Source organism: Enhydra lutris, unplaced genomic scaffold (genome assembly GCF_002288905.1).
Source record: "Enhydra lutris kenyoni isolate GAN:26980312 unplaced genomic scaffold, ASM228890v2 scaffoldscaffold20, whole genome shotgun sequence".
Taxonomy (NCBI): Eukaryota; Metazoa; Chordata; class Mammalia; order Carnivora; family Mustelidae; genus Enhydra; species Enhydra lutris.
In genome coordinates, this window is record NW_019154104.1 from 25,819,700 (window position 1) to 25,840,744 (window position 21,045).

At 51.3% G+C, this 21,045-nt stretch overlaps 2 protein-coding genes across 2 annotated transcripts in view; one reads left to right on the forward strand and one right to left on the reverse strand.

Moving 5' to 3' along the window:
• The first annotated feature begins 890 nt into the window (after positions 1–890).
• LOC111148793 (bradykinin receptor B1) lies at positions 891–2,397 on the forward strand. Its single transcript, XM_022505605.1, has 2 exons — positions 891–1,012; positions 1,107–2,397. The coding sequence occupies exons 1-2, from the start codon at positions 891–893 to the stop codon at positions 2,194–2,196; spliced, it is 1,212 nt and encodes a 403-aa protein (XP_022361313.1). The 3' UTR covers positions 2,197–2,397.
• A 13,042-nt stretch (positions 2,398–15,439) lies between these two features.
• Positions 15,440–21,045, reverse strand: part of LOC111148489 (autophagy related 2B) — a 77,319-nt gene continuing 71,713 nt past the window's right edge. Inside the window, exon 42 of the mRNA XM_022505070.1 lies at positions 15,440–20,298. Coding sequence (XP_022360778.1) covers positions 20,068–20,298 — 231 coding nt within the window. The 3' untranslated portion in view covers positions 15,440–20,067. The remainder of the gene's footprint in view (positions 20,299–21,045) is intronic.

The following is a 21,045-nucleotide window of genomic DNA, read 5'->3' on the forward strand; positions in this document are numbered from 1 at the left end:
GAATCTCAGCCCATGAGTGCAGGACGCGGTCCCTTCTTTCCATGGGGTTCCAGAGGGCTGGGAGGCATAGTCCACTTCCTTCCCACCACATCTCTCTTCCCCTGGAACAGCGTCGGCATGTGGGAGGCAGGCCAGCTGTGGGCTAGGGGCAGCGCAGACTGAGGTCTCCCAGGACAGGCTGGCTCCCTCGTCTACCAAGTGGGGACAAAACATGCAGCAGGATCGCGTAGACAGAGGCCCAGGCTCTGGGATCAGACGGTTGAGGTCTGTGTGACCGTGGAGGAGAGATCAGCCCCCATTGCATGGAGGGGACGAGGACCCAGCCCCCACAGAGCTGCTGGTAAATTAAATGAAAAAATATTTAAACGTGAAAGTCTTCAAATGGTGCCTGGAGATAGAGATCATTTCCTCGGTGTGAGTGGCTATCCTTTCTTTCTCTTTCTTTTTTTTTTTTTTTTTAAGATTTTATTTATTTATTTATTTATTTGAGAGAGAGAGAGTGAGAGAGCGCATGAGAGGGGAGAAGGTCAGAGGGAGAAGCAGACTCCCTGCGGAGCAGGGAGCCTGATGTGGGGCTCGATCCTGGGACCCTGAGATCATGACCTGAGCCGAACACAGACACTTAACCGACTGAGACACCCAGGTGCCCCACTACTATGGTTATTAATAAGACGAATCAGCACCTTCCACTGGGCGCTTCCTGTGGACCAGGCGACCTCGCCAAGCGCTCCATAGATCCGAACGCCAGTCCTCACCACAGCCCCACAAGAGGGATACGATTGGCTCCGGCTTCCAGAAAGGAAAAATAAAAGTCAGGGGTCTCAGTGGCCCACACCGAGTAGTTGCGCCAGGGTTTGGACTCGGGTTTCAAAGCCCCCGTCCTTTCCTTTATGCCAGGAGTCGGCAAACATCTCCTCAAGGGGACCAGACGGCGAGTATTCCCAGTTGTGCCAGCCGCGCAGCCCTGTCACTGCCACACAAAAGCAGCCTTGGACAACACGCAAACGAGCAGGTGTGGCCACGCGCCAACAGCACCTTATTTTCCAAACCTGGGGGCGGGTTGCCAGGGGCGGCCTCCCGCTGACTCTGCATGCCCTTCAGTGCAGGTCCCCGTGGATGGCGTCCCGGAGCCTGCTGGAGTCCCTGTTGCTGAACGGGAGCCGGCTCTCGGCGCCCAATGCCACGTCGTGCGACGGCGCGCGGGAAGCCTGGGCCCTGCTGTACGGCGTGCTCCCCCCATTCGTCGTCATCGTCTGCGTCTGCAGCCTGCTGGGGAACCTCTTCGTGCTGTCCGTCTTCCTCCTCCCGCGGCGGCGCCTGAGCGTGGCCGAGATCTACCTGGCCAACCTGGCCGCCTCCGACCTGGTGTTCGTCCTGGGCTTGCCCTTCTGGGCGGAGAACATCGTGCACCAGTTCCGCTGGCCCTTCGGAGGCCCCCTCTGCCGCCTGGTCAATGGCGTCATCAAGGCCAATCTGTTCATCAGCATGTTCCTGGTGGTGGCCATCAGCTGGGACCGCTACCGCGCGCTGGTGCACCCCATGGCCAGCCGGTGGCGGCGGCAGCGGCGACTGGCCAAGGTCACCTGCTTGCTCATCTGGGTGCTGGGCGGCCTCCTGAGCGCGCCCACCTTCCTGTTCCGCTCCGTCCAAGCCGTGCCGGAGCTGAACAACTCCCACGCCTGCGTGCTCCTGCCCCCCGGCGGGGCCTGGCACTGGGCGAGGATGGTGGAGCTGAACGTGCTGGGCTTCCTGCTGCCGCTGGCCGCCATCGTCTTCTTCAACGGCCACATCCTGGCCTCCCTGCGCGGGCGGGCTGAGGTCCCGGGGATGCGCTGCGGGGGCCCCGCGGGCGGCAAGAGCACGGCCCTCATCCTCACCCTGGTGGCCGCCTTCCTGGTCTGCTGGACCCCCTACCACTTCTTCGCCTTCCTGGAATTCCTCTACCAGGTGCGGGCCGTCCGGGGCTGCTTCTGGGAGGATTTCATCGACCTGGGCCTGCAGTATGCCAACTTCTTCGCCTTCACCAACAGCTGCCTCAACCCCGTCATTTACGTCTTCGTAGGCCGGCTTTTCCGGACCAAGGTCTGGGAACTCTACCAGCAGTGTTCCCCTCGGAGTCTTAGTCCGGGGTCCTTGCCCCACAGGACGGATGTTCTCCAACATTTCTGGCAGAAGAAAAACAGCAGGGAGCCATGAAGCGTGGCTTCCTCTTCGGTAATTTCGGACATGATAGATGCTGTTGTCGTGGGCTCCGGATGGAGCGCCCCCTGCCCCTTGCCCCCCCACCCCCGCAAAAATGGGCCAGGACCTCATCCCTGGAAACTGTTGCATGTTTTTCTCATAGGAGGACTCTGCAGGTGTGATTAAGGTAAGGGTCCCGAGATGGGGAGATGATCCTGGATTATCTGAGTGGGTCCAGTGTCCCACAAAGGTCCTTATAAAAGAGAAGTGGCCATGTGAGCATCTGAGAAGGCCATGCGACCAAAGAAGCAGGAGGCTGGAGGGACTGCAAGAGCCCAGAGCCAGGGGCTGGCTGCTGGCGCCCCTAAGGGCCGGAAAAGGGACAGAGATGGATTCTCCCCTTAAGCCTCTGGAAGGAGTCGGCCCTGCAGATATCCGGACTTGAGCCCGCCGAGATGGACCTCAGAGGTCTGGCTTCCAGAAACAGAAGACAATAAAGTCGTGCTGTTTCACATCACTGAGTTTGTGCTAATTTGTTCCAGCAGCCACAGAAAACTTCCAGTAAGGGTCTCTGCCCACGTTGCCACATGCCCACCCAGAAGGTTCTAGGCTAATGGCTAGGCACACAGAGATGATAGAACTAGGGATCCCATCCACAAGAGACTGGCATGAATAATTAGAATATACAAAAAAAAAGTGAGAAATCACAGAAGCACGCCCCATATCCAGCACCGTGAGTGTTCAGAGGGGAAAAGGGAGCGTTCCTTGCAGGGCTGTCCGGAGACCTGCTCTGAAGGGAGGCAACAGGGAGCTGAGTTTTAGGAAGGGCAGAATCTGGAGGTGCAGAGAAAGGGAGGGGGGCCTGGCAGAGGAAAAACCGGGACACACAGGCGGGGACACAGGCGCTATGCAGAAAGAGTATTTATGGAACTGTTAATGCTTCAGTCTTCTTGCTCCAGAGGATCGGGGTGAACTGGGAAAAGTCTGCGTTCAAGGGGCTTGGAGAGTGTCAGAGAGCAGGGTAACTGCCCCCACCACATGTGAGGAAGTGTTCTGAGCACAGAGAAGCAGCCCCCAGGAGGGGTGGCTAGGAGGAGTGGGGTCTGGAGGGCTTCCCGGAGGAAGAGACAGGGACTGTAAGTAGTGAGTCTGAAGAACACGCAGTTGGCCAAATAGGAAAATGGTGTGTTGCAGAGAGAAGAAACAAGCTCCACCCAGAGGTGGGTAGGTGTACAGGTTGGGAGGGAGAAGGATGAAGGAAAGTGAGGTACAAGGCGGTCACAGATGGGTTTCAGGGTCGAGGAGGACAAGATGGTTAAGGGCAGGGAGGGAAGCATGGAGGGCCCGGCTAGAGCTAGAAGGCATTAACCTATTATGTGAATCATTCTAGCCATGCTTATCAGGCCCCAGACAGGCAGACCTGGGGTATCTCCAGGGCTGGGGTTTTGCCAGAGGACCACCACCGCTCAAGGGGATTGGGGGTTTTGGTCGGACTATGGAGACTGGCTGAATTAGAGAAGGCATGAACTTAGGAGGTGAGGAAGACAGACATGGATGTGGTCACAGAGGTGGGAGCACCTAGGTGACAGAGCAGAAGAACAGCAGGTTGGGGCCACAGAGTAAGAGTGTTTGCACAGAACATTCCATCTCCCGTGTGGCCATGGCCTTGGGCAGCTGGAATAGAGAGAAGGAGAAGGCCATTGGTGACAAGGCAGTCCAGGAATGGAGAGGTGGGGGATGGACAACCCACAGGGTCCCTGCGGGCAGGCAGGCAGTGCTGGAAGGTCCTGGGGAGGAGACAGCTGTGGGTCAGGTGCCAAGGCGGGTGTCCGGGCGGGGGTGGGAGTGCAGGGAGGAACAGCTTCTGCTTGAGAAAGGCCAGTGCTCACAGGGCAGCAGCAAAGCCCTGGATGCATTCAGGAAAGGGAAAGAAGCCAGTGCTCCTGGAGCCCGCCAATGGGATCTAAGAGGGCCTGGGCCACCAGACCCTCGCAGGCCAGCAGTGGCCACCCCCGAGGTCAGTGCACCAGCCCCTGGAGGTGTCCTGGAGAGCAGAGATTTAAGTCAACAAGCACCGATCCAGCCAGCACATGTGTTTAATTTAAATCACGTGGTATTTAAAAACTATTTTTGAGTTGGTGACCAATATTTAAATTCCACCCAAGAATCCCATTCCCGGCTTCCCTCGGGCATTAGCAGATCTAGTGACATGGAGCCTGCATTCCTTCCTTAGGCAGAAGTTTACTGGCCCTCTAGTTCGGGCCAGACACTGCTGTGGGTGCTGGGAGCACAGCAGGGGCCCCCAGGCACTGACTTTGGGGTGCTCTCTAGGACAGCAGTTCTCTGGTGCTGAGAGCAGGTGCCCCTGACGCCAGGGCTACAGCCACCTCCCACAGAGCAGGGGCCGGAGTCACCAGCTTGCCTAGTTGCTTCCCAACAGCAAGGCCACGTCTGAGTCCCTGGGGCAGGAATCCTGGGAGCAAAGGTCCTGAATAAGGTGGCCAGGCCAGGACTAGCAGGCAGAAGTAGAGGGTCGGAAAGGAAAGTAACACCCACTCTCTCCTCCGCTCTGAGTGACCTGACCTGAAAATGTCCTCCTTGCTGCTTTCTCGGTCCCCTGTACCTTTTAAAAATGCTCTCTGGGGGTTGCAAAAGACGATGCCACCATCTAGAGCGTGCTGGCATGAGAAATCAGACTGTTGCTCGTGTGCCTGTTCAACAGTAGGCTGTATGCATGGTCTCCCAGACACTTGATCTCCTGGATGGGTGTAACCGTCACCAGAGCCCGGCCCGCAGCCCTGCAGACAAGGTCAAGTGTTCGTGGGCAGAGGGAGAAACTCCTGCCTTGGTTAAAAGGATCAGTGCTGTGCAAGAAATAAAATTTTTGAATTCGCTGCTTGGGTGATGCACTCGACCCCGGGGATTCCATGTGTGGGTCAAGCCTCACCTGGTAGGGCTAACACCTGACATGAAGGGATGAGGGAGCACGTGGTCTCCCAGCATCCCTGGCTCCAGCACCCTGGTGGGCTCCCACTTTCTGTCTGAGAAGGGCCCAGGTTAGACATGCAGGGCCCGTTCTCTAACCCAGTTCCTGCTGTGGGCCTGTCGCGTCAGTCTGCAGTCGCCCTCCCCGCTCCCCGACCGTAGCCATCACCCCATCCGTCGTGGGCACTGAACAGCACTAAACACTCCCAAATCCCAGCCCGGGGAGACTCCTGGGTGTTTCAATGGACACAGACAGGTTCTTCTCCGGAGATGAGTCACGAGCTTGACGAGGAGCAGGCAGGAAGTCTCTCCTACATGCTAGAAAAGGCTTTCCATTAAATTAAAACAAGTGCGTGTCAAACCAGCACAATGTGGCTAGAATCCGAAAACGTTCCTGGTTGTGACATTGCACCAGACTTACACAGGATGTCATCACAGGATAAACTGAGTAAAAGAGTACAAGGGATCTCTCTGTGAATCGAATAAAAAGCTTAAAATACATGTATATATTATTGAGTTGAACATTTCCATTTTACAGATAAGGAAGCTAAGGCCCAGACATAGGCAGAGACTTTCCTGAGGTTACCCAATGAGCTGGATTGCTGGGGCAGGGCTCTGTCCAGACCCAGGGATGCTCACCAGACTATGAAGTCAGAGAACAGGCCTGAGGGCCAGGGATCCCACCATCGGAGTTGCCTTCCTGGTGGCAGACTCCCTGTGCCTGGCACTGGATTTAAGATAATGAGCAGGAAGACAGGCTCACTTTTTAGGAGCTTTTAGAGACAAAAGGGTATTAGAACGGTCAGTTGGGGCTCAGCAAGTATGAGGGGAAGATACTTCAGGATTTTCCTTGACAGGGAGCTTAGTGACTGCTGAAAGAGCTGCCAGTTCTTGGGTTATATTAATAGAAGTATAGCATCTAAAATGTGGGAGGTGATAGCCCATTTAGCTTAGCAATGGACAGAGTACATGAAGAGTATTGTGTTTCATCTCTTGGCTCATTCAGAAGAAAGGGATCAGACTGGCAAAGGGACACAATAGCATAACCTTCATGACACATGGAGCCTGAGAGAGCTTTCCTGAAGAAGCAAAGACCTACGGAGAAAGGGGAACAAATGTATTTCATGTTTCCCCAGCAGGACCAAAAAGAAAAGAAAATCCTGAGAAACACATTCCCGCTTACTTTGAGGAAAGAACTTTCTGAGAGGCAGAGCTGTCCCATGATAGAACCTGGCTAACAGTGGGTTCCCTGGTCCCAAGGCACACCCACCCTTGAGCAGCTCACCACAAGCAGGGGGGCCGATAGGGAAAGTCGTTTCTCAGTTTGAGCTGCTAATCCTGGGATGACAGAGTCTGCCTGGAAGGAGTTCAAGAAACGGGGGTAATAGAGGAGGTGACCCCGAGCTGGGTCTTACAGTTAAATAGGACAATGCGGGTGTCAACCACCCACTGTCTTTGTCTTGCCCAAGAAGTGATGCTGTGAGATCAAGGGCTGGAAGAAGTATTGCAAGGCTCAGAAGTCGGTGTTCCCTACAGGCCACAAGAGGCCACGAAGACACTAAACGGGAGTGTCAAGTTCAGACCCACTGGACAATCACTCCACCAGATTACGTGGAATATGGATGGTGGCCTGGCGCCCTGAAGCTATCTCTTGCTGCACAACAACCCGCCCACAAGCTTATAGACTTAGAACACCCGTGGCTCACAGTTCTGTGGTCGACCACACCGGCCGGGCTCTGCTGACGGTTCTTCCGCTGGTCTTGGCGCGCTCCCGCGTGCATCTGTGATCAGCGGCCGGCCGGCCAGCTCTGCTTCGGGGGGCTGAGCAGGAGGTCTGCAGCAGACCCACACCCGGCCTCAGACAAATTACAAATCCCTGCTAGATGAGGTGTGATGCTGGCAGGTGGGGGAGCACCCCAAATCTGACCTCCCCCATCTAAGAATCAGAACTGCTGGACTGTCCACTGCTGTGACCTCATTCACTGTGGGCTTACTCCATGGTGGGTGCCGTGCAAGGCTCGGTGGCAGCAGACCGTGAGATGCTGGCCTCTCAGAGAGTTCATGGGGCGGGGATGAAGTCATCTCATGGAGGCTGCTCAGATGATAGGGGACCCGAGACCCAGAATGCTCTGCCCCCTCGCACGAGGTGACAACACTGATAAGAAGTCTGGGTGAGGCACCATCTCCCCTACTGCATCTCCCCCTGCACGATGGCTCCCCAGAACACCTTCCTAAGAACGTCTTGTCTTTTGCTTTCTTTTCTAAAGATTTATTTATTTATTCAAGAGCAGGGAGAGCAGGGAGGTGCGGCAGAGGGAGAGGGAGAGAGGGTCTCAAGCAGACTCTGCACTAAGCACAGAGCCCAACTCAGGCCTCGATCTCATGACTCTAAGATCACGACCTGAGCTGAAACCAAGAGTTGGACACTTAAGCAACTGAGTCACCCAGGTGCCCTAAACACCTTGTCTTTCCCCAAACACCTTTGCCCGGGGCCGACAGGGTGAGGGGAGGGGTGGGCCAGTCTTCATCCTCGCTCTCCTATAGGAGACATTTCTACTGTCTGCAACCATTCCAGGCCTCCTGTCTTCCAGGAAGCAGGGATTGGTCCTCCTCGTGCTGTGGAGGCTGACAGTGGCCCTCTCAACTCCTTTGGCCAAGGTCAGGGGACTTGGATTCGCTTCTAGGCAGAAGCAATTCCCTCTTCCTCTGCTATAGCAGACCCTGAAGGCTTTTGTCTAGGAGGTGGTATCATTAAGACGTGGAGACCCATCAGCCTGGATCCCTGAGTTACCAGAAGAGCAGAGCCCCTACCCCACCTGCACGAAATGCGCAGTATGAGTGGGAACTCCGCCTTGGCGGTTTTGAACCCCAGAGCACTGGGGGTGTTTGTCACACAGCAGAATCCTGCCCATCCTGACTGACCCACCAGGTTTCCCTGAGGAGGGAAAGCTCCCCACGCCCCTGGCCTGCTGCCCTCTCCTTACTCCTCTCCATGGAATGAAAGTGACCTGACTGGCTGGTTTCAAAACAAGAATTGAGCCTCTAGAGCTCACTGCCTTCCCCCACGTCCTCTCTGTCCGTGGACCACTCCACTCTCAGCCACAAGACGGACTCTGCCTCAGTGGGCCCGGTGGGTAAGTTGGCCTCATTCTGGAGTTTGGAACTAAGAAGCCTCTTGATGCCACACATTGAAGTGACATCACCCAGCCAAGCCCTCCTCAGTCATGAAAGTGACAGTGTGGCCCCATCTGCTGGCTCCTGACTGCCTCACTTAGCTCCAAACTCAGGCAGGAAGACAGTGTCCCTCAACCCCAGCTCCCATGCCCTTGCTGGGCCCTCACTCCAAGGGACTCAAATTCCAAACATCTGTCACTCCTTGGACAAAAACATGAAATGCAAACCTGATTCCCGAGAGACTTTCCACAAAACCTGTGTAAAACCTTAGTGAGTTTTGATTCCGGGTTTCTTGACCGCAGACAGTTTGGGCCACACAGCCCGTGGGGCGGGGTCTGTCTTTGGCAACACTTCAGACCTCTCTCTTCTACCACTAGATTCTAGAAGCCGACCCCCGGGGCGACAGCCGAAATGTCCCAAGTTATTACCCAATGTCCTCTGCGAGCAAGGTCACCCCAATCGAGAACCACGTTTTAGCTCATGTGATCTAGTCCTTCAGTAACGGCCTCAAGGAAAGTCTGGTGGTCCAGGGAGACTTCCTGAAGGTGGAAGGACGCCAGGCTTGAAGGACGGAACAGAGGGAAGGGGAGAAGCCATGGTGTCAGAACAGCTGGAGCAAAGGGAGGCTGGGGGGCGGGCACACAGACAGGTGGCATCAGAGCGGGAAGTCCGCACAAGTGGCAGCTGGAATGATTGAAGAGCCAAACAGAGAATCGCAAACAGTAAATGTTTGCTGGTCCCATTAGCGCCATCTCTCCTCCCAACAAACAGTGACAACATTTATATTAATCATGACGACATGATTGACGTTGGCATCATTCCCTGGGGTTTAACCATAAATCCCTCCAGTCAACACCTGTGCCTCCTCCCAAAGTCCCAAATTTCCCCTCCGTCATCTTATTGCCGACCTCGGGGTGGGCGGAGGGGTGAGGTTGGGAAAGGGAGAGCCAAGGAAGGGAAGAATGAGATTCAGTAGTCATGTAGGCTCTGGACATGGAAAGTAAAGACAGGATCCAACAGGACGTGGCCAAGGGTGGGATGACAGGCGCTTGGAGGTGCAGGGTCAGATCTTTATGTAAAATGATGATGTTTGGAGGCACCCGGGTGGCTCAGTCAGTGGGGACACAACTCTCGATGGCAGGGCTGTGAGTTCCGGCCAGCGTTGGGCATAGAGCTTACTTTCAAGAATAAAGTTATTGCCTATTTAAAAAATAAAAAAGGGGGCGCCTGGGTGGCTCAGTGGGTTAAGTGTCTCCCTTCTGCTGAGGTCACAATCTCGGGGTGCTGGGATGGTCCCTGCTCAGCGGGGGGCCTGCTTCTCCCTCTCCCTCGGCCCCCAGCTGTGATCTCTCTCAAATAAATAAATAAAATCCTCTTTAAAAATTAAAATAAAATAAAAATTAAAAATGTTGATGTTTTGCTCGCTGGCCTCCCCCTCCTGCCAGCCCCCAGCGGCAGGGTCGGGGGTCTGGGGCTCACGGCCCTAGGAGGAACGATACCCCGCAGGAAAGACCGCGCAGATCTTCATCTGAATGGAAAACACTCGTAGTTATCTCACGCCCCAAACACTCCCTTATCAGCCCCAAACACTCCCTTATCAGCCCGGTGGGACGACTACCCTGGGGCTCCGGTGTTAACCACCATCTGGGGGAGGAGCTCACAGGGAGAAACCGATTGCGAAATTACAGGACAGTTTTATTTTTAATTTAAGCAGTGTCCTCGAGGATTAGAACGCTGCCTCAGACGAGCCTGGCGAAAGGGCTGGGATAGTTAAGATTTTCCCCAAACCTTCCCACCGTACTGGGCTGGGTGCGGGCGGGGGAGCGGGGTGGAGGGTGTGGTCAGACTCTGCGCAGGCTCAGTTGCGCCGCTGCTGCCGGCGGGCTCCGCGCGGGGCAAGAGCCGGGCTGACGTTCCACTCGAAAAGGGAGCGGGCGCCCCCTGCTGCCGGGGCGGGGAATCGCTCTTTCCCCCCTACAGAGGATTCTGCGCAAATTTCCAAAGCTCTTAAAAGGGTTAAAACACACAGGTTCCAAAGCTTCACAGAACATAGAAATGGGAAAAGGCAGTGATTTCTCTGGAGCACAGTTGTTTAAAGATCACTTCAAAATAATAAAAAATGGGGGCGCCTGGCTGGCTCAGTGGTCTGCCTTTGTCTCAGGTCATGGTCTTAGGGTCCTGGGATGGAGCTCTCTGCCTACTTGCGATCTCTATCAAATAAATAAATAAAATCTTTTAAAAAATGTTTTAATGATGAATTTTGTTGGGGCTTTGTTAGCAGGTACCACTTCTACAAGAGGAAAATTGGCAACAGACACCCCCGCTTAAACGGGTGTATCACTGACCCGGTGTTTCCCCTCGTCAGGATTATCAGACAGATAAATCACGGAGAAACTGAGATCCTGCCAAGTTAAGTGACTACTCAAGGTCACTCCTGGGGATGGAGAGTGGCTGAAACTCCAGCAAATAGGCCATAAAGGCTAAGAAAATGGCTTTCACCTGTACCCCTGGGGCAAATAATACATTATATGTTAATAAAAGTAATTTTTAAAAAAAGAAAAGAAAATGGCTTTCAAAATGAAAGCCTGTAAGAAGAATTAAAAAGGGTTTTGAAGACAACAGAATGTTCTGAAGGGGAAAATCTTAAAAGCGAAACTTTAGTTTAAGCTGAAATGGAGAAGAGAGGAGCACCTGGATGGCTCAGTGGGTTAAGCCTCTGTGGTCGCCGCAGGTCATGATCCCAGGGCTCTGGGATTGAGCCCGCATCCATCGGGCGCTCTGCTCGGCAGGGAGCCTGCTTCCCCCTCTCTCTCTGCCTGTCTCTCTGCCTACTTGTGATCTGTGTCAAATAAATAAAATCTTTAAAAAAATAAAAAGAAATGGAGAAGAGAGGTGTTTATTTGGCTTTGGGAGTGAGTGTCCATCATAGGGGAAGGGGGATCTGAGTATAGAGCTGTGACACTGACGCTGATCTTACACAAGTGGAACGGGGAAGGAGGTTGTGCTTGACTTTTACCCAATGTTAAGCGCATGTTGGAGTTAGAGCCCTGAGGCCTCCCACGCTCTGAACATAACTGGGCCATATCTGGGCAGACAGAGCCTCCCATTAGGGTTTTGGAAGCAGGATAATACTTTGCACCGAGCAGCCATATTTTCCTTTATTCATCAGTGGAATCTAAATTTAAAAGAATGGTTTGTCCTCTGCTGATAGTCTAGAAATTCTTACAGTAAGGACGTGGGAGGGTTTGGTTTTCTTGGGGATAGCCAAGCCCGAACGACTTCGCACCCTCTTTGCCTTTTATTTCCAAATGCTAACCAGGATGTACCCTCCAGGTCCAATTTCCCCGTGACTGGGCAATCCTGAACATCAGGCTAAAAGGGGAGCTGGCTCCCCCAGCAATCCCCAGGTTTCCCCAGATCCGTGTTTAATGCCGGGTAAGCAAGAGGTCTGAATGGCCGAGGGTAAGACCAGGTGGGGGGTCTTCAGAAGCAGGAATTCCAAGTCTAAAATTGCTCAGAGTAGTTTCTGCCTCGGCTTTGTGAAATATCACTTGATTTCTCAGGAGCAAGACATATTGATTTCCATTTCGTAAGGGGCAGATGCCTGGAATGATGAGCTAGGTCTAATCGATGTCTTCTCATGGGGTTCTGAGCTCCCTAAGAGCAAGGGGCTGTCTTTCAGCTTTCACCTGGGACACGGCACACGGTAAGCATTCAGGAAACAGTAACTACATCGAATGCTCACGTGACACAGTATGTGAGACACTGTTCTAAGCACTTGCAGGTATTAACTCACACAATCCTCACCACAACTGTATTATTATCTCTGTTTAATAGAGGGGGAAACTGATGCACAGAGAGGTTAACCAACTTCCTCAAGGCCACAGAGCTAACAAATAGTGAAGTCTGGATTCAGCCCTAGGCAGTCTTGCTCTCTAAAATCCGTATTCTTAGCCACTATGCCAGTGGTACCCAAACTTGTCTACACACAAGTCACCCCCCCCCGGGGGGGGAGCTTCAAAAATAGGCCCCAGGGATTGTGATTTAATTGGTCCTGGGTGTGGCCAGAGTTTTGGAATTGTTAAAAGGTCCTCCAGTAGTTCCAATATGTAGACAAATTGTGAGGGCTGCTACATCACTCAGCACACTGTTTGAATTTAATTTGCTCCGTGCACAACTGCTTTCAGGAACACGAATAAGCCCAGGGCGGGGGTTGGGGGGTGGGAACCCAACTCGGGTAGTGGCAAATTATCTTGGAGTGCAACTACTTGTGATTCCAGTAGGGTGCTGCTGAATGTGGGTGCCAAGTTCTCAGTCAGGAGCCCCGTGTAGCAGCCCGGGCAGGCGCTCACCAGGCCCCATTTCCTCCCTTCCTAAACACACGAGACCACAACGCCAGGTTCCCTCCATCCTGGGTGTGGTCACGTGACAGGATTCGGAGGCAAATGTCTCCAGCACGAGGCTGTCCTCCTGCCCACGCCCCACACGTTTCAGGGGAGGCAGAGCCACAAGATGGGGGAGGCTGGGCCCCTCCAGCCCCACTTGAGGAGAGCTGCCACACAGGGAGGGGCACCGACTGGGCTTGAGAACGAGAAGCGGCTGGGACCTGGAGCTTTATCTGTCACCAGGGACGAGTGTTCCTTGACCAGCAGATTGAGTGGCCTTGGGCAGGTCAGTTCTCGGAAGCATCAGTTTTGTCGCCTGCAGAAGAAATAGCACAGATACAAATAAGGATGCTCGAGGGCTGGGGGCTGCTTATCTGCCCCTCGGGAGGGTAGGGGCCCCGAGGGTGGGATTTACTCCTCTGGCCGCTCTGGTTCTTTCCCTGCGTGCCAGGCCACGCCGCAGTCCAGCCGCCCCTCCTTCAGCTGCAGGTTTGGGGAACCTTGGTCCCCTCGGGCCTGCAGCCAGGCTTCCTGCTGCTCCAGCAGCTTCTCAGAAGGTGAGGCATCACCACGGACTCCTGGGAGGCCCGGCACGGACCCAGAGCTGAACGCCAGAGAGGATCCAAGGTCCTGTGGTCTCCCCGGCCCCGCCCACCCAGGCTCCATCAGTCCCTTCCTCAGGGCCTCCTTCCAGTCGTCCGCCTGGCCCTCTGCTTCGTCCGCTTCCTGCCTGGCCCAGGCTGAGTGTAGCTGTGACAGGGCGTTGTGCTGAGCGTGGCAGTCCCAGTAAATACGGAACAAATACGGGGTTTTCACCAGTTTTCTGTAGGTGTATGTACTGGTATTCTCATATATTGCTAAAATCAAGAAACAGTAAAGTGCACTGCATAAAGGACCTCTTCAAGTCCTGATCATATGATCTCGGGCACAGACCTTTGTCTCTCCGGACTTCATCCTCACTGCAAAGTGACCGTGTGGGACTACAGGACCGCTAAGATTCATTCACTCACTCATCCATCCACTGGGCCCCGATGCCTTGATTCTGGGCAAGGCCCCGTGCCAGGCGCCAGGTGCGTGTGCGCCCTGCCCTCACGGAGGGTGCCAGGCGACGGACACGGAGGCAAGTCAGTGCGGACTTCTGAGAGCGGCACCACAGACGTCTGTCCTGTTCGTGTGCGATAATGGAGAATAGTCGGTCAGTAGGATGGCTGCCTGTCTGAAAACGGTAACTTTTAAGTTGCGACAAGGAGGAAGCGGGCAGAGCGTTCTGGAAAGGAATGTGAGAAGGCTCTGAGGCATTGTTCTCCTTTGAGGAGGCACATTATTTCCCCCCGGGGGAGCTGTTATCCCAGTGGTTTGCGCCAGGTGGGTTCTTCTGCCTCCCGGGGGACATCTGACCATGCCTGTGGACATTCTGGGTTTCACAGCTGGCGAGGGGTGCCGCTGGGTAAGGCCAAGGGTGACAGACCCTGTGACAGGGTCTGACACAGAGCTATGCTGCTCAACATCCCACCATGCACAGACGGGCCCCCCAACAAAGGATTAGCCAGCCCCGAATGTCAAGACTGCTAAGGTGTGGAGACCCTGACAGCCCCGTCAGCAGATCGCAGTTAGTTGGTGCTGCGTGGGGCCTGAGCTTCCTCACGAAAAAAGAGAAGAAAAGGTCTGTAACTTCTGCATACAGGAAGTGGGAGAACCAGAGAACGAGGGCAGCTGGTGCCAAGCCAGGCGCACGGAGCAGGGCTGGAGATGCAGGTGAGAGACGGGGAAGCAAGTCTGCTCTTGCCTTCGGCTCAAGCATTCCAAGAACCGTGAATCTTACTCTTCTATAAAAACTCCCTTCTTAGTTTCCTAATTCCTGACGAGCTTTCACTAATCCAGACCACAGTGCAAGTTGCCCTTAAGGGATGTGCTAGGATGAACATGGGGTTGGGAGTCACAGCCTGGGACCAGAGCAGGGTTTCTGACTTCTCTGGAAAACAGGGGCCGCACCAACCACGTCTCAGAGGGGCCCTGAGCTTATGGAAGGAGCCACCCACAACCCCGGCAGGCAGCAAGCACCCTGAGAAGGTTCCCGCCCGACCGTCACAAGAGCCACGTGTGAGGTGTGCCGTGATGCTTCCCTGACAGCTCAGAGCGGTTCTACAGTGACACTTGTCCCATCAAAACCTCTTCCTGAGCAGGTTCCCTTTAAAAGTATTCCTTTAAAATCTCTTTTAGGGCAACCCTCTCGGGTCCCCTCCCTCCTTGGGAGCTTTGTACTATCACTTTGCTATCACTTAAAAAACCTTGCTTTGCTGCCCCCCAAAAGATTAATAATAAGATCTTCGTCTTTTACAAGTAAAAACATTTCCCCACATAGAGCAGACTTGCCAGGGATTTATCTAGGCCCCTCAGACGGACACTAGAAGGTGTGCTTGCCACAAGTTCACCTTGCAGGGCTGAGATAACAGTGACGGATCCCCTGCAGGGGGGAGGAGGGGCAAACTTTACCGTCACGTCCCTGTGCCGCTCAGAAACAGGCAGCAGGTGGACACGCGATTTGCCATCATGAGCACCGGGCTCAGGGGAACACAGTTTCTCAGTGACAGGGTCTGACACAGACCTATGGCCCACCCCGAAAAGTGTTTTATACAGGCCTTGGGACCCATGCGTGGCGAAAGACAACAGCGTTTAAAGCAAGCTCCAAAGAGTAAATATTTTAATTTTCTTCAAGAGTACTCTTATTTCATAATATTTTCCATAGTCACACAGACATGTTACATTTCCACAAAAAGACTCATACAGCAGCAGCATTCTTAAAGTACTCACATCCAAAATTAAGTAGGGAAATGAGGAAACTTAGCAACAAGTATACAGCGTTGTGTGAGATTAGGTTTGATCTCTAAGGTAAGTCAGGCTGGATTTGAAGAGGGGCTGAACTTGGCAATCGCCCTGCCGCCACCCCTCTCTCCCCCCACCGATTCCACAGTGGACCAGTGGCTTATGGAAACGACACAGGACAAATCCAACCAGAAATTGGAAGCTGCCATTTCGTACATACAGAACACAAGTGAAACAGCAAAGCAGACACACTTCTTAAACAAGAGGCTGCTAAGTCCACAGCCCATGGCACCGGAAGGGTCACGAGCCCCCCGCTGCCACCTCCACCACCCTATGATGCACAGCAGCCCGCACCCTGGCCCCTACCACGAGGCCACATGCTCAAACCACGGTGCCCACGGTTGGGACGGGAGCCAAAAATCCCTGACACGGATGCTTCTGACCACTGTGGACCTCTCAGCGTGAGCAGTTGAAACTCCCAATTTCTCACCCCAAAGCAGCCCACGAGGATGGTGTTAGAGTACCTTTTGTGTGTCTCACGTACAGTAACAGGATCTAAGGAAAACACTCACACATCAATGGACCCGCGGCAGCTGTGCTTACAAGGTCTACCAAAGGGGGTGGTGTGCCTACATGGTCCTGAAGATACGGAAATAAAAATAAGTTGGCACTAAAGCACTCACCTGGGCTTCTATGGCAAGACTGACTCTACCTTCCGATAAACAGAAATAAGATTGTTTGATTAAAGATTTTTTCCCCTACGTTAACTATACACTATACAGATAATCTTCCTAGTTAAACCTAAGACTCACTGTTTTCTATTTGATTTATTCTATTTGATACCAGCGGGTATGTCCAATGGGTGCAGCTACAGATACAGGAGTATCACTCTGTTTTTGACAGTCCCTTACTTTCAAGCTCAAAGAACTTTATAGACGTTGGCCCTTTAAGTAGGTTCAGAGGATGTGAGGGGAAACGGGGTAACTGCTCACCGTGAACACTAGCCCTGACACACTCCTCCCCGTAATTCTGAAGAATTTTATCAGTGCGGGAGTAAGAAAATGGAAGCATAGGCCAGTGAGGTCTCTTAAGTCATGAGGTTTTTCTCATCTACAGAATTTAATGTTCCAGCAGTTGTTAACCCTGAAACCATGTAGTGAAGGGTTCTCATTTAAAACTGCTGAAAGTCAACACTGCCCGCTGTCCGTCTGCTCTGGGGAGAAAACACAGTGCCTAGAATCCAGCCCAAACACACTGGCGGGAGGCAGGACACCCTGGACCAGCAGCCCCAGCAGGGGAGCAGACAAAACTGTCTAGACTATTTTGAGACTGAGCAAAGGCACCAAACCTACAGATCACTGTTTTTAAAGGAGGGGATTAGAAACTAAACATTTCTCCTGGAAATATTTTAGTACCATTTAAGAGTGACACACAGCAGGAGGCAGGAAACACAAGTTTTTAGTATTTCTGCTATTCTAGGCACACTGCGACTTGGAAAGATTCCCTAAAGTGAGTCTTGCATTATAAAAATATTGATGTGACATATATGTGCTTAAAGTGGAAATCCAAATTGGACCTGAACTCCACAAAAATGAAAGTTTATTGCTATGTCTATAAGAAATACTGTGTTACATCTATCCTAAAAGGCAAATATTGAAAGGGAATGGTCTACTTGTAAATAATAGCAATCTGGGGACACACAGGAAGGGAAACCGGAGGTGCGCATCAGCCCCATTCAAGAGGAAGTATTGCCATGGCCCACGGCCTTCCCGGCCTTTAGAAAGTGGCCTTCACACGCTTCTGTGACACTGTGCTATCCTAAAACTCGCTGGCGGATCTTGGCCAGGCTCACTCACCCGGCCTCACCGGGGAAACACCTAGATGGCTTCCATGCAGCTACATGTGCACACGCTGTCTACTCCACACAGAGTAACACATCAAGAGTCAACCCCACAGGCACCGTGGCCACTCAGAAACGCAGTATTCTGAGAGATCCAAGACCTGAGGGAGCCTGTGGCTACTGTGTGCAGTGTGACCTCCGTGCTCTCCTCTAGCACCCCCAGCCTGGGGAGTCACAGGTCTGGGACAGTCTACCAAGCACTACATCCCAGACCTTCTATACACACACACACACACACACACACACACACACACACACACACACACGGCCTGATCATCCAAAATCTGTTGCAATTGGTCATATAAAACCCCTTGGTTTACAGACGCTGAGGCTTAGAGAAATCCAATGCCTTGACCATGTCACCTGCCGAGTGAGGGCAGACTTGGCCACCTAAGGGTCCTGCCCAATGCTCTTCTTTCTTACTGTGTCACTGTGACATAAAGGCTGGAAAAGGTATTTGTAAGAAAGAAAAAAATAAGGATACTTAATAATGCAGAAGCTTTCAAACAGTCTACCTAAACATCTCAAATAAAGAGCATCTTGGTTAAACGGGCCATGAACAGAGCCTTGACCTGGACTTTTCTGAGGCAGGTTTCTGGTTCCCAAACCCAGATTCTGTGGCTAGCAGGTGCAGGAGTGGAGGACAGACAAAGAACCACGGAGATGACATTATGAAGATAAATGTTACAACAGGACTTATAAACCAAATTTGTCAAAAGATGGGTCTATCTGCAACTCAAGAGTACAAAGAAGAGGATGATTCTTTCTCCCTAGACTGTATCTAACTAAATTTAAATAGGGTAACTATGGAAGATGTATTTTAAAATTAAAGAGATTTTATATTTTTACGTTTGGTCAAGGGCTTTGCAGTTTGGTTAATCACCACAAATGACAGACATGGTATGTTCTGTTTTCAGGACGCATGGAAGTCAGCGAGCAGGGCGGTCAGAACGTGCCCTAGAAGCAGGCTGAGCCTCCTCCATGACACACAGGTGTGGCTACTGTTCACTCAGGAGCACATTCTACACGACTCCATTTAACTGGGACAAAGTAATTGATGGTTCCGTGAGCAGAGCCCTTTTAAGGTTTTTTTAGCAGTAAAAAGGAAACAAAAATTAAATGCTGTTTAATGCAATTTTCATAAATTTTAAATGTCCAGATGTTGAGTTTACATTGCTTTCTTGTTCAGAAAATCTAGAGAATGGGATCGATTCAACATCATTTTTCAAACCCCAACCTGAAATGTGGTTCTGAAATCCAGATTCACACGGATGGCGGCCTTCTTCCTGCATCAGAAAATGCACATCATACAACTTTCAACAGTTTTAAACACGAAGCCCTACACTTTCTTTCTGCTAGATCCACCTGAAGTCAAAAAGCGAGTCCTCGCACACAATTTCCCTCTCACTCCTAGGTAATGATTTACTGGATATTAACCAAAATTAGTTTCGAGGAAGTTTTCCCAAGTGTCTTGGGATGGAGGCAAGTGTGCATCTAGGAATGTGCTCTAAGAAAAGCAGAATGTTCATGGAAGCATAAAACAATTTTAAATTTAAATAAAAATACTTTATTCATTCCTGACAGGTTATCAAAATGTACATTGTTAACCAAGAAAAAGCGGTACTTCGAAATAGCTGACTAGGGCATGTTTGGAGGATTTTTGGTTAATTTCAGAAAAGTAAAAATCATTTCCAATCTCTCCTTCCACACATTCCTCACAAGCTTGCACTGTATCTGCTTGAGAGTGAGCACACAAACAATCATACGGGCCCCAGTTCATTAGAGAGTGCACATTTTCATTTACACTTAAAATAAATGAAAGTTACTCCATTTGAGTTCGCTTCCTTTGCCAAAAACATTGTCTTACTCTTTATATTTTATGAAAATCTGTAAATTACATAACGAACAGATCACATGACTTGTATTAATCTACACACACACACACACACACACACACACGATAAAGTGCAACACAGCAGACATGTCTGCGACACGCATGTTCTCAAAAGCCCCCAGAAAGACCTTCTGAGGGGATGGAAATAATGTTCTTAAGCGCATGGACACTAAATCCAACAGACCAGGTCATTTATTCCTCTGTGATATTTATATTAAAATCCTATTTGTTTCACTTTCCCTGTAGCTTCTGTCTCTCATTCTCAATGAGTTTCGAAGCTGTGATTCTCTTTAAACCTTGAGAAAATCAACTCCTCAGGGCAATATAAATAGCGCTTTCAAAGTGCACAAATGCTTCTGAGCACTGTGGACGGTAACAGGAGGCTGCCCATGATCTCTCACCGACAGCGAGGAAACCACAGCCACTTCTGTAAGAGCGAGCACAGCCACTTCCGTAAGAGCGAGCACCCACTCACTCGGCAGCAAACGCTTAAGGTCTTTTGACACTGTCACCAAACATTTAACTAGGCAAGTACCAAACCAGCCCTAAATGTCACAAGTTTTTGGTTGCATGTTGCTTTGATATTAAATTATTTAACTAAGAAATGCTTTTGTTCCTGAGATGAGCACAATCAAAGTAAAGGAGTACCCTGTAAAGCGGCCAGTGGGACATGGTGCTCCTTATTTCCACCCTCACTATCTCCATAAACAATCGCGTCTGAAGTATCAGTCTTCCCCATGGCGCCATTTCTGTGACTCGTCTTGCCGAACGTCGGGTCTAATTTGGTTTCTCATGCCGCCTAATACATTTGATGTCGCTTCTGTGGCAACAATCAGAGGTTTCACCACCGCAGGAGGAATCTGGCGCAGGACCTCGCCCATGGCACCAGTGACCCCTCTGCTCTCATGTTCTCGAGCTGCGGTTTCGTAAATCGTCTGAGCCGTGTCCGTGAGTCCCTGAAAGGGGGAGGGGAGAGAAGGTCAGAAAAATCTCTGCATTAACCTACGTATACAACTTCAGCAGAGTTCATCAACGTTATGCTTATAACTAGACCAAAAAGTCCACTGTGCTTTTGAGATAACCCAGGATAATTATATTTATGACAAATTGTAATTATACGGAATATAAGACGCAATTATTATGATTTAGCATTTTGTGGTGACACGTTGTGTGCAGAAAATAGAGCTAAGCTACCATTTCAGGTAGGGAAGCTTAAAGAAGTATTCGATGATTGAAGAGTAGCTTTCTTGGCACTAATAATCACTCGAGTTAAATCAAACATCGCAAACAAAGCTTCTGAAATAAATATAATCACAAAAGGGATATGGTGATAATTTCTTTGATTCAACTGTAATAAGAAAACCTAATTCTACAAAGCTCCAGAAAATTATCTGTTTTAAGTTACTGTCTATGTACTAGAAAAGAAACTGGAACATTCAATGAAGAGGAAAGGATTGGATTAAACAGAAAAAATTCTGAAAACATAAAACAGGAACTTGTTTAATAATTTAAAAGTTTCTCCAGCATTTTTTCATGTTTCTTATCCCTGTGTAACATTAAAATAATTGTGACTGCTACACCGTACAGCTGAATGTAGAAACCTGCTAATCAAGCCAAAGTGGTAAAGCGTCAGCCAACTTTCGCCTCCACCGTCTGACTCGAACCCCACAGGGGCCACGAGGCCCGACTCCGCTCTGACTCTT

Coding starts and splice junctions, on each gene's coding strand:
- LOC111148793 (XM_022505605.1), top strand. CDS start 891: ATGCCAGGAGTCGGCAAACATCTCCTCAAGGGGACCAGACGGCGAGTA. Junction 1,013..1,106: donor GACAACACGCAAACGAGCAG/GTGTGGCCACGC, acceptor CCTTCAGTGCAG/GTCCCCGTGGATGGCGTCCC.